This window comes from Mus pahari, chromosome 2 (genome assembly GCF_900095145.1).
Source record: "Mus pahari chromosome 2, PAHARI_EIJ_v1.1, whole genome shotgun sequence".
In the NCBI taxonomy this organism is placed as follows: domain Eukaryota; kingdom Metazoa; phylum Chordata; class Mammalia; order Rodentia; family Muridae; genus Mus; species Mus pahari.
The window spans coordinates 445,128-458,826 of record NC_034591.1 but is presented as its reverse complement, the minus strand read 5'-3'; the positions used below and the strand labels follow the sequence as shown (position 1 = coordinate 458,826).

At 43.0% G+C, this 13,699-nt stretch overlaps 1 protein-coding gene across 1 annotated transcript in view; it reads right to left on the bottom strand.

Annotated features, from left to right (window-relative positions):
- Positions 1-13,699, bottom strand: part of Pex1 (peroxisomal biogenesis factor 1) — a 37,847-nt gene that overhangs the window by 20,054 nt on the left and 4,094 nt on the right. Inside the window, exons 2-10 of the mRNA XM_021190243.2 lie at positions 11,414-11,557; positions 9,869-9,952; positions 9,176-9,290; positions 8,317-9,077; positions 7,054-7,173; positions 4,853-4,976; positions 4,521-4,630; positions 2,991-3,073; positions 1,846-1,978 (exon numbers count right to left, since the gene is read on the bottom strand). Of these exons, the coding sequence (XP_021045902.1) occupies positions 1,846-1,978; positions 2,991-3,073; positions 4,521-4,630; positions 4,853-4,976; positions 7,054-7,173; positions 8,317-9,077; positions 9,176-9,290; positions 9,869-9,952; positions 11,414-11,557 (1,674 nt within the window). The remainder of the gene's footprint in view (positions 1-1,845; positions 1,979-2,990; positions 3,074-4,520; positions 4,631-4,852; positions 4,977-7,053; positions 7,174-8,316; positions 9,078-9,175; positions 9,291-9,868; positions 9,953-11,413; positions 11,558-13,699) is intronic.

Sequence of the window (13,699 nt, the reverse complement as noted above, 5' to 3'; positions counted from 1 at the left end):
TTTTTTTTTTTTTTTTTTGCATTTTTTTCCTCTCCCTTAAGTGAGGCTAGTCCCATAAACACAGATGAGAAACAAAACTTAAACAATAATAAACACATTACAAAGTTGACACGTAAGCCCAGGACCTCTGTTCTTCTATCTACTGGCTATGGTACTCTAGGGGGGACTTCAAAAGTCTGCTTTTGTAGACAGTGGGACAAGGCTTCTCAAGAATAAATATTTTACCAGGATGATATGGTCATTAAAGAGTGACGAAGAATAGTTCCCATATTTACATAAAATAGGAAAAAGAAACTAGACTACCAACAAGAAGAGTTATTTAAATGGAGTGAAGAGAAATGAAGAAATTTTAATGTCTATAATTGTAAAAGCACTATGATTCACCAAGACTACACTGTTTATTTTTAAAGATTATATATAAGACTTTTTAAAATGTGTGTTTGTGTGTGTGTGTGTATGTGTGCGTGTGTGTGTATGTGTGNGTGTGTGTACAGATGCCTGTGGAGGTTAGAAGAGAGCACTGTATCATCTGGAGCTGGACTTACAGGTGTGTGTGTGTGTGTGTGTGTGTGTGTGTGTGCGCGTGCGTGCGCGTGTGTACAGATGCCTGTGGAGGTTAGAAGAGAGCACTGTATCATCTGGAGCTGGACTTACAGGTGTGTGTGTGTGTGTGTGTGTGTGTGTGTGTGCGCGTGCGTGCGCGTGTGTACAGATGCCTGTGGAGGTTAGAAGAGAGCACTGTATCATCTGGAGCTGGACTTACAGGTGGCTGTGAGCCACCCACTGTGGCTGCTGGGAACACAGCTCCAGTGCTCTACAAAGGCATTAAGAATCTTTTATCAATAAAGCATGTATTTGGGGCTGGCTTACAGGTTCAGAGGTTCATTATAATCAAGGTGGGAGAATGGCAGCATCCAGTCAGGCATAGTGCTGGGGAAGCTGAGAGTCCTACATCTTGTTCTGAAGGCAAACAGGAGAAGTCTGAATCCAGGCAGCTAGGACAAGGGTATTAAAGCCCATGCCCACAGTGACACATGTACTCCAACAAGGCCACACCTCCTAGTGCCACTCCCTGGGCCGAGCATAGTCAAACCATCACATTGACTGTACGACTAGACAAGACAGGACAACACAAAGCTGCAGACTAGAGTCTCCCATAAATGCAAACAGAATGCTAGTAAGTACAAGTAACCACAACCAAGTGGGACTTAGTTTTAAAAATATACCAATCACTATCAACAACCTTAACAGAAGGCTAACTACTAAAATCATATCATCTTATCAATTGGCACAGAAAAGCGATTGAGAGGTGTGCCGGTGTGAATAGGAGCGGACCCCACAGACTCATGTGCTTGAATGCTTGGTCCATAGGGAGGAGCACTCTTAGGAGGTGTGGCCTGGTTGGAGGTGTGGCCTGGTTGGCCTGCTGTGCTCAAGCTTCTGCTCAGTGTGGCTCACAGTCTCCTGCTGGTTTTAGGTCAGGATGTAGAATTCTCAGCTCCTTCTCCAGCACCATGTCTGCCTGCATGCTGCCATGCTCCAAATCATAATAATGGACTGAACCTCTGAAACTGTATGCTAGCCCCAGTGAAATGTTTTCCTTTCCAAGAGTTGCTGTGGTCAGAGTGTCTCTTCACAGCACTAGAACCCTAGCTAAGACAAGAGAGGGTATATGAATTCATGATTACTTCCCTAATACCTAATAGGCACACACCACCCATTAAAGGTTCTATAAAAATACATATGCAAAATCAAAAGACATAAGCATGAAATGCTACTAGCTAGTGAGGAGGAGCACTAGTGAGGAGGAGCACTAGTGAGGAGGAGCACATTTTAACTGGATACCTTTCCTCCAGTGATCAAAAGAGCGCCATTCCTAAGTCCTGCGACGAGGGCCATCAGCTGCCGAGACAACGGGCGTCCCAGGAGACTGTGAGTGATGTGCTCCATTGCAGACACACCTAAGGCACTCACCCCACTGCAAAACACAGACATCCTTATGTGATGAAGACCGTAGCAAGGAAAACCTAGCTAGAAAAGGCCGAAGCCTTCTTTCCTGGGATGGTTAGCAAGGTTTTAGGAGGAAAGTCTTAGAGCTTCCTTTACTTAGGCTAATGGTGGCAGGCTGTCTCTGATGTGCAGCTTTCAGACGCTGTGCGACACTAACGGTTGCTTGTGGGGTCTGTTAGCACACCTCGACGCTCCCACCCTCGTGGCGCTTTCAGTTTGGTAATCAATACTATCACAGACTTTGCTGCCTTGGGAGTGCTTACTGGGCAATCTCTGAACTTTCCCTCTGAGACCTAGCTTCACTCTGTCTTAGACAAAATTTGAATCTATACTATTTCTTGATTTCTACAATGATTTTGTTCATGAGAACACAAAGGGAACAAAACTCTTGAAAGTGGAATCCAAAGAGAGTTCGCTCCCTATTAATGCACACGGTTGCACCTCTTCAAGGTTTAATCTTTCACTAGAGCAGTCAAACGCTCTCACACCCAGTATAAGCACGGAAGCTCTCTGCAAATGCTTCTATGGCTGCCACTCATAGCACACAATAAAGAAACTAAGAGGGCTTCTTTTTCAGGTTCGATTTTCTGAAAAGATGAAAAAAATTGCTCACTATTATAATTAAAAAGTGAAGGAATAACTTAATTTGAAATATTTTTCACCACTGAGCCAGTATTTTAGATTTAGCTATTAAGATGCTTTTATTGGTTTTGACCACTACTGTTTTGGTCAAGTACAATAATCAGGCGATTTTGGTTAGCTTTCGTCTCACAAGTCAATTCTCAAAGGCGAGTCTCTAATAAAACCACCTCCCTAAGGCGACAAGGTCACCTTCCAACCGATGTGTGAGGACAGATTCAATCCTTGGCAATTATCTCCTTATTGTTGGCATTCCTGGCCACTTAACACTTGTACAGGAGCTGCCCGAGAGAGCACCCAAAGCAGCCTGTGAACACACTCATTTGACCATAAGCTCTTACCCCAAAGAGCTCAGCGTTACAGAGGGAAGAAGAAAGTCAACTTCCGCACTCTGCTCTTCTCTCATCATGGGCTCCAGAAGGACCTACAGCAGCAAGGAAAAGCCAGTTTTACATTTCAAGGTTAAGTCTTTTGTTTGTTTCCCGAGTCCCAGCAAAAAGAATCACCAACTGTGCTAACAGAGAAAGGAGATGCTGAGCACCACGGACATGGCCTGAGACACCCTGACGACCAGGTTCTCACGCACACAGATGCTCACAGCACAGAGACCGAAGCTGTCTGGTGACACACTACGGGTGTTTGTGTCGCAACTGTTCTTCCCCCGGCTCTTACATTTGCCCCCTTTCTGAAGGGCAAGCCCCTCAATCACATTTCAGAGATAAGGAGACAGTCTAGGTCCAAACCACTCGACTTCCAAGCAGCGGGACCGGCTTCAATCCCACCGCAGCAAGGAGGAAAGCAATAGTCTAAAAGCGTCGGTGCTAAGACACCTCTGCAAGAAAGCAGTGTGAGCAGAGACGGTAACAACTGCCAAGACAATATAGCAAAAGGGCGTGTGAGAGTATGAATTAAAAACATGACATTATTTGCATGCTTACACTGCAATATGAAGGTGGATCAGGTGCTGCAGGACACATGTGGAAGTCAGAAGATGATTTTGGGGTGTGTGTGTGTGTGTGTGTGTGTGTGTGTGCATTTCAATGCAGAGGTGGCTCATGTGCATATGTGGTGGTCAGAGGACAACTTTGGAGTGTATGTGTATATGTGCACGCCCACATTACAATGAGGAGTTGGTTCATGTACACATGTCGAAATCAAGAACAACTTTGAGGTGTGTGTGCAGGCACACTACAATGAAGAGGTGGCCCAAGTGCACAGAGGAGGTCAGAGGACAACCTTGGTGGTGGTGGCTCGCTCCTTCCAGCTTTTACATGGCTTCCAGGAATGAAACTCAGGTCACCAGGCTAGTATGGCAAACACATATCCCCACTGAGCCATCTCACTGGCCCCAAAATATGAGCTTTAAAAAAAAATCAGGCTGGAGAGATGGCTTAGTAGTTAAGAGCACTGACTGCTCTTCCAGAGATCCTGAGTTCAATTCCCAGCAACCACATGATGGCTCACAGCCATCTGTAATGGGATCTGATGCCCTCTTCTGGCATGGAGGTGTACATGTAATTCTCATATCCATAAAATAAATAAATAAATAAATCTAAAAAAAAAATTCAGTCCTCTAAAACTAAATCTCCATTTGTTTAACACATAGAACTTTCAATAATGACTTGTTTACCGGTTTACATAAGCAATGGAAAATCTGAAATTTAATTGTGCTTAACTAATGTTTACATTTAAGATAAATCAGTAATTTGCTTAGATAAATTATAAAGTATTTAAAATCAAGTTATTCCTACTCTTCTCATGTGCTTTCTGATCTACTCCTGGATGTACGCTTCCAGACAGAAACTCAGACTCTACTAGTCGCAGCTAACAAGCATCGATCACTTCATTCCACATCAATAGTATATAATTACCTGGACGGAGATCTTCTGCAGCAGAATGGGACTCAACAGAAAAACAGATTTTCCTTGTTCCTTTTCTCTTTCCTGAGAATGAACTATACTCAGCGAGAACTCTTTCAACCCTATTAAGAAGAAAGTAACAAACGAAGAGTTAGAACTGAAACTGAGAGGAAATAATTTGATTCAAAATATTAAAACTTATTTAAGTTAAAGACATTCTTCGACACAGAGAACACGGTTTCGTTTCACTGTTCGTGTGTGACACAAATTGGAAAAACAATTTTAAAAACTATTTAGATGTTACAATTGTTTCATAGGAAGAACAAAATCACACTTTTACCCACCATCTTTAATTTCCAGCTTAATACATTCTTCCTTTGATATTACCAAAGGAAGCATTGTGGTAGCAGATTGCTGTACCCAAGATGAGAACACGGTTTTTACATCTTCTTCATTGACGTCTTCAGGCTGCCAGAGAAAAAGACAGAAAAGTAAATCAAGTACCCTAATGTTCACCTTGACCTTAACACACGTACTTTAGCACGCCTTCCCAGCAACATATAACATCTCACCAGATACAACCAGCACAGGATGTTCAGATTCTACACGCTGGTGCGTGATCTGCTGTGATGGCTGCATTCCTCAGCCATGGAGGAACCATTTGTATGCACAGCAAAAGTGGTAAGTGATCTTTTCCTGTCTGCCCAGCGACACAAATACCAAACCATGTGGAGTGTATGTGGCCTCGCTGTGGCCGGCGGCGTGGTCAGCAGCCGCGGAGAGCCTCTCTTCCCAGTCAAAGGTAAAGAAACTCAGCAAGGACGCTTGGGCCTTGACTCGCTCTACTGGTCCACAGAACTCAGACAGGACACTCAGACTCACTGCCAGCATGCTGTATCTAAAGGAGCCAAATCACAGCCAAGCAAGGACAGCAGGAGAGGAAATGATGCGGAGCCTAGGTCCTTGACAGCAGGCTAACCACCATGAGTGCCTTCCACCTTCCCAGTCCATGAGAAAATTAAATAGTGTATATGTTCACGCCACTGTCCCTTTTCTTAATGTGGACCACAGTCTAGTTATATACTAAATGAGTAGAGTGTTCATTGTTCAAAGCTCTAAAATAAACTATAAGAAAACCATTGCTAATTCTTAAAGTTTTAAAATTCAGTTCTTAAGAACTCATCTGACAATAAATGACGCTCAGTAACATTAGTAGAATAATAAAGATTCATATAGGGTTGGAATGAGTTTTCAAACATGAGCACTGGAGCGAGCTCAATCTTCACAACTTTAAACTGCAGTCCCAGCCTTGGGGTGGAGACAGGCGGATCCCAGGGCTAGCTAAGTGTACTTGCCAAGTCCTAGGCCAATGAGAGACCATGGCTCAGAAAACTAAGTAGACGGCATCTGAGGAGTGGCAGCAGGGGTAATCAATCCTCTGCCCACCACATGCTGTGCACATGAGCACATGCACCTGCATGCCCACATGTACACACACTGTGTGTACACACACATACAAAACATATAGAAAATACTGAAGACTGTTTTCCCAGTGCAGTAGGCCTGCGCTCTCCCATTTCTCAGACAGGTCTGGTTCTGTTCTGTTTCTTCATATAGTCACCAGTTTAGAAGCTGATCACTACCAAATGGAGGCTAACTAAGAAAAGGCCCCATCTTCTCATGCAGCTAGGCTGGCCTTGAACTCTGTGGTGCTGAAGATGACCTTGAAGTTCTCATCCTCCTGCCTCCACCTGCCAAGTGCTGGTATTAACAGGTAGGTACCACCTTTCCTGATTACTCGTCTGGGGGTCAAACACAGACTCTGTTCAAGCTAGACAAACACTCTCCCAACCCATCTCCATTCTCACCTCCAAAATATCAATTAAAAAAAAAAAGACAGAATACCAATCTTTGCACTGATACATTCACATTTGCTTACTAACAATTTCTTTGCTTCTAAAATTAAACATAGTTATTGGCCCACAAATCTATCATATTACCTCTAGGTATATATATAAAGGAATAGAAACTACTCAAATAGACACTTGTATTCCACTGCTTCCTGTAGCATGACTCACAAGAGCCAACAAGAAGAAGCCACATAAGTCCATCACTATTTGGATGGACAGACAATTATATAATGAAGTATTATCCACTAGAGGACAGAATGAAGTTCTGATGTATGCCACAATAGAGAGAGACCTTGAAAACATTATGTAAAATGAAGTAAGTCAGATACACAAGACAAATACTGTCTGACTCCACTTCTACACAATATCTGGAATAAATAATCTCAGAACATAGAGCAGGCTGTCAGGAGATGGGAGGAAGGGATGGGAGTCATTGTCTAACAGCTAAGTTTTTGGTTTGCAGGGAGAGAAATGGCTTGGAAAAGGTAGCAGCGGATGCAGCGCACAACATTTTGAATACAGTTCATCCATCAGCTGAACTGTTCCCCGGGAATGGTTAAAACGCCATGTTATGTAACTTCTAAATTCTGCACCATCCATAGAAGAATTTTGATACAGCAGAGGTTTGAACTCACTAGGTCCTCTCTAGGTTGTAATTTCAAAGATCTTGGGATTTGGGGTGTGGTTTCCAGTGGAGTTATTCTGACTACTGCATGCATTTCTATATTTAGTCTCTTTCTCAGGTCATCTGGAATCTGCAATTTAAAAAGAATATAAATACATTCAAAGACTGATTAAGGTATTTCATAGCCTAAATACTGATATTACTTTCTCTAAATTCAAGTGAAATTATAAACATCATCACACAATCATATCATAGTGATTCATAGTTGTTTTAGCCTGACCACTTTAACCGAAATACCGTGTGCTTGGTAACTTATAGACAACAGGCATTCATCCTTGGTTTATAAACTGGGATGTGTACAGTTAAGGCACTGGCATGGTAGGGTTGGTGCTGGCGAGGCTCTCCTCACAGGCATGCATGTGAGGTCACTCTTGCTGTGTCCTCACTGGGCAGAGGAGGAGGAGGAGGAGTCAGAGCAGGCACCTCCATGATGAGGTTAGTTGCACTGGACCCTTCATCCTTGTAACCTAATCACCCCAAAGGTCTCATGTCCTGACACAGTCACCTTGTGGGAAGGATTTCAACATATTGGTTTGGGAGAGACATAAACATGAAGACTAGCAACAGTGTGTTTGTGTGTGAAAGCTGTGAACCACTGAGAAAGCTAGAGTAGACAAACCTAATCACAATCTGCCATGGGTATAGTTCGATCCAAAAAGTAAATGGTAAAACTTACACCCACATTAATAAAAATATTCTAAGATGAGATTATTGCAATGATCACACCATCTTATACTAAAAACAACTTGCACACACAGTAAATTGTACACTATAAAGTTCATCTCAATAAATATGATCAAAAATTCTTTAAACATTTTCTTAGATTTATTTTATGTGTGTGTTCTGCCTGTCTGCATGTCTGTTCTTCACAAGCATGCTTGGTGGCAGCGGAGGCCGGAAGAGGATACGGGATCCCTGGAACTGGAGTTACAGATGGTTATGAGCTACCGTGTGAGTGCCGAGAATCAAACCCAGGTACTCTGCAAACGCAACAATGTTTTTAAGCATCACTTCAATGCCCCCCAAATTCTCATTTGCCCAAGTATTGGTGAGCACTAAGAGATTAAAGAGGGACTGGGGACACTGCTGACTCCACACGGAGACTTTCAGAGACTAATTCCTGTTGGTCCTCAGTTTATATATGTTACTGTAATCCAAAGTTTGGGGAAGATCAAGCCACACGTTTCTCCCCACACTATAACCGCGTACTGACCCAGACTTTCCCACGGTGGAGAGGCTCTAGACTTTTGGTGAACTCTGTGGCATTCTTCAGCTCCTCGAGCCCATTCCAGACTACCTTCAGCACACGGGCCTCGGCAGTTTCCTCGCTGCGGTCGGAGCCGATCTGCTTATGATCTGGAGACCCCGACAGCTGCTTCTCCTTGTCAGGCAGCAGGACACCCTGCTTACTTTTGTCTTGCTGTTGTTTTGGAGAACGTAGCTTAACTAGTTTCCCATAGGTCACAGTAAAGCTGGGCTCCATATCAAAATATTCTTGGTCCCACGGAAATACATGGACGGTGCAGTGTTTGTGAAACACAGAGGCAGCGGCGGTGTTACGTGCACTAGGAGGCCGGACTTGGCATACTCTGAAAATACTGTCCAGAGGGGCAGTCTGTGACTGCATGCTTTTGAAAGCACTGAGTTCCAACGAGCCCCAGGCTGACTCCTGTTTTTTGTCAGGCCCAAAGGAAAACATGCTTCCTAGCATAGCCCACCAGCGTGGCTTCAACGAGTCACCTGGGACTTCTGGGTCTCTTCCATTAGACGCAGTGACACCCTCTGAGTTCTTATGAAGCTGCTTGGTTTGTAATTCCTTTGACAATGCTGTCTGTTCTCGCCCATAACTATGAACTTGTCTGTGTGCATCTCCTTTTGGAAATGTGTTCTCTTTGGCTTGACGTGTCTTTGGCTGAATAAGGAGTTTGGTGTTAGTTTCTAGCCTTCCATAAGGGGCAGCTGGCATCAGAGCGACTGGGTAGAAAACAGAGCCCATTAGTACACGTTCGCCTCTGCTTCAGACCTGGGACTCTAGTGCAGGGATTGACAGCAAATATTACAGCATCACCTACCGATCTGGATAAATATGTAGGTCTGCTGGTCAACCCAGATGGGAACAACGGCTTTGGGGAAAACTATCCGAATCTGATCTAGAAGATGCTGTTCAAGGGAAATGGCGTGCAGCTCCTAGAGCAACAGAGAGCAAGGTCAGATCACGCTGTGTTCAGATCCTTCCATATGGATGGAATCTCTACTCTTTTTTATTTTAAAGTTTCTTGTTATAGTTGAAGTATACTTGGTGCTATGGGATACATATGGCAGATCCAATATCTCAGCTAGCCATTGTTGTTTTGTTTCTGTGTCAAGAGACACTAAAGTCTATTTAAAGTTAATTTCCCCCACCCCACACACACCCCTCCACACTACCACACTTCCAGTGCTGGTAGTGTACACCTTTAATCCCAGCATTTGGGAGGCAGAGGAAGGGGGATCTCTGAGTTCGAGGCCAGCCTGGTCTACAGATTGAGTGCCAGGACAGCCAAGGCTACACAGAGAAACCCTGTCTGGAATAACTGAAATAAATAAGTCCCAACCACAGCACAGTTAGCTCATCTGTGATTCTCATATTATACACTATATCTCCACCAAGTCATCCTTAAAATATGAACTAACTCAGAATACATAGAGAAGCCCAGTGAAATCTATCAACTGGTGCTTATATGTCATTCAACCTTACAGTGAGAAAACACTTCATTTTCCTTTACCAGTATTTCCCAGTCATCTGCTGAGAGAGGCTCCACCTCAACCTGTTGGCAAGATACCACATGGGAACATGGCCTGAGAAACACCTGGAGAAATAAGAAATAAAATATTACTTTCATAAGATTATCCTGTCTCTAGAAAATAAGTTCTCTCTTTAGGTAAGATTCTGTCTCACTGTCTCTGTCTCTCTCTGCCCCCGGCCCCCCATGTCTCAGATAACAAATATTAAGTACTTATTCTTAGCTAGGCCTTGATATACTCAGTATTTTAGGAAAAAAAAACTTTCACAATGAACTACAGAACAAAGGAACATCCAAGTACAACACATTTTCAAAAATAAATAAAGATGTTCCAAGAAAGAAGACTGGAGCTATAGACAGTTGTGAGGTGCCATATGGGTGCTGGGAATTAATCTGGGTTCTCTAGAATAGCAGCTAGTGCTCTTAACCACTGAGCCATCTCTTCAGCTTCTCCTTCCTTTTTTTTTTTTTTTTTTTTTTTTTTTTTTTGGTTAGATCTGACTACACTGCTAAGGCTGGCCTTGAACTCAAGATTCTCCTGCCTCAGCCTCTGGAGTAGCTGGGATTACAGACACAAGTGATCACATGTGACACAGTCTGGGTAGGATGGGCATGAGGAAACAGAGAGCACCTCCCACCCACCAGGACATGAGTACTCCCCAGGCTAGCAAGGGGACTTGGGCGCGTTCTTTGGGAGTCTTCCTGGTAGGATACAAAGAGTCTGCAGAAAGGAAGGCAAGTGAGAAGCATGTGAAAATGAGACGCAAGGAGGAATGTTCAGAGGTCTAAAGGAGACATCAGAATCCACCCCAGGGAGCTGCTCCTGCCCAGAGCTGTTGCCACTGGACTGTGCTAGGAAATCTTGGGCAAAGATAGGTTGGCAAAGCAAGGCACTGGTGACTTCTAAGGTCATTTTCCTGTTAAACATGGAAGCCTCCAAGGGCTGGGGAGACAGCCCAGTCTGCGCTTGCCATGTGTGCGTGAGGGCCTGAGTTTGGACTCAGAGTACTCACATAGTAAAAGCCGTAAGAAATGGCTCCTATAATCCCAGCACTGAGGAGGTTCTTGAGGCTCGCTGGCCAGCCAGGCTCCGTAAACTATCAGGCTCTAGGTTCAATGAAAGACCCTGTCTCAATAAGTAGGATGGACAGGCTGGAGAGATGGCTCAGCAGCTAAGAGAGAATGGATTCCTGCATGTGACCTCCTCCTGGCCCCACCACTCCCCATCCCCCATCCCACCACATACACATACACACACAATAAATAGTAAAACCGTTGTGACAAGAACTAAAATGAAATTCTAAAATAAGGAGAAAACCCAACACTCAAAAGAAAAAATAATTTCACAAAAAATTGACTAGAAAGTAAGCAACTAGAATACAAAGTCATGTGGGAGGCGTGTTAAACACTGACTTAACAAACTATAGTTAGTTTGAGTATCTTGGCCTGGTTATAAGAGCATATGAATGACCTCACCTCAGGATGTGACATTAAAAAGAAGTGACCGCGGTCACACATTGTACTTACCTGATCCCCACTCGAGAGTCCAAGTTTCTGGCCAACTTGTCTATTAATTTCTGCCACATTTTCACTTTGATCATTAAAATGCCTGCCTTCCACCCAGCTCAGGTAGGTAGGCTGGTGATCCCCAGCCACTTCTATAGCTTGATTCTATTTGTCCAAACAATGAGAGAGAAAACGGGGTTGTAAGTTCTTATGGTTTTTTTCCTCTGGATTCAGATAAGCAACTATTATAATACATAAAACAAAAAAAAGTGCTAGAGATAGTTAAAGCATTCTTTATTCACATTGGTAATTTAAAAAAACTATTTAAAATAATTATTTTAAACATCCTCTGGCAACGCTCTCTACAAAACCAGTATGTTCACAGTCTTATGACAGCCTTACGGATTGATTCAAAGGATTCATAATTCAAAATGCCATAGGTAGTTGGATGAAGTTACACAGGCTTTCAGTATGCATGTAAGAAGAAAAAACATTATATACACCCAGGAAAAGTGCTTATATAGTTAATAAAATAATTAAAATATAAAGATCTAAAACAACACAGTTTAGACTTTTGAAACTATCAGCTGGGGTATTTAATCTCTTACTGATCAAGAGATTTATTTAAAAAGTAATAAATACACATGTTAAAAGTACAAAAATTAAAAAAGGTAAATGTAAAGGCGGGCCCATGTTCCTAGAGGGAACTATTAGTGACTTCCTGAAAATATTGCATTATGCAGTTCATTAATGATTTTTAAAGTTCATAAAACTGGCTGGGCATGGTGGTATATGCCTTTAATCCCAGCACTTGGGAAGTAGGAGCAGACTAGTCTCTGAGTTCAAAGCCAGCCTAGTCTGCAGAGTGAGCTCCATGCCAGCCAAGGCTATACAGTAAGACCCTGTCTCAAAAAACAAAACGAATAAGTAACTAAAGGTCATAAAACTATAGAAGCATATAGTTGAAACGGATCAGAGAGACGGTTCTATGATGAGGAGAGAGAACTACTTGCACTTTAAGCCTATTGGGGATTCAGTACATGCAGGTAATTAAAAATAAGTCCTTAAAATTAGAAATCTGTTAGACCAGCAGAACATGAAAATAACATAATCTGTACACTTGTGGCTGAGCGTTGAAGGACCAAAGCCCTCTACGGTGAAAGACTTGTACTGTCAGGGATGATTCTGCATCTGTCACCCTAGCACAGATGGGGAGGCTGAGGCAGGAGGGTTGTGATTTAAAACAAAAACAAAATTATCCACATAGGAACCTTGGGAAATATGTGCACTTGGAGGGAAATACAATCATATGAACTGTTCTGTATGCGTCTTGCTATGACTTTTTCAGTCAGTGATTCATGCATTTACATGTTATATGGTATGGACGGGATGTCATATGCTCTCCCCATCTGCCATTATATCACAAGCACTCCACACACTTACCACTTCTTAGAAACATCAGCAAGAACCTTGATGAAAAGCCCTGAAGACTTGGTACCTCAGGAAGCTTAAGCCTTATGAAATTCGTTTCAAAATAAATTCATTAACCTTAAAATAGTGAAGCCAAACTCTCATTTATATCAAATTTCAGCACTCCGTGTTTCTTTAAACGGAACAAATAGCAAAGAACACAGGAGTCTTAGGCACCACGGCTCTCAAACACACTCACTAGTAAACTTCTGTACACAAGAAAGTCACTGTTCGCCTTTAATCCCAGCACAGGCAGGCAGATCTCTGGGGTCCAGGCCAACCTGGTCTACCCAGTGGGTGCCAGGACAGCCAGGGCTACGCAGAGAAACCCTGTCTCGAAAGAACAAAGTACAAAACAAAAGCCACTGTTCGTCTTTTAGCTGCATAATTTTTCTCACAGTTTCCAAGCCATGATGCAACTGTTTCTGCTGGCAAAGCTCAATTCAACTAAACACAGTTTGATGAAGCAAAAGCCAGCCCTGGTTTTGGAGTCACAAGTCCTGGGTCACTGTCTAGGTGACAAGGGCAAAGGTAACAGAGCCCATGCACTTTTTTAGGTGGTTTCATAAGTTGCTGATACCACAACTCAGTGCCCCCTATTTTGTAAGAAAGCTTTCAAACCAGAGACATATATTAAAGAAAGAAATATACCCGCAGGGCGTGGTGGCGCACGCCTTTAATCCCAGCACTCAGGAGGCAGAGGCAGGTGGATTTCTGAGTTCGAGGCCAGCCTGGTCTATAAAGTGAGTTCCAGGACGGCCAGGGCTATACAGAGAAACCCTGTCTCGAAAAACAAAAACAAACAAACAAAAAAAGAAAAGAAAAGAAATATAAAGT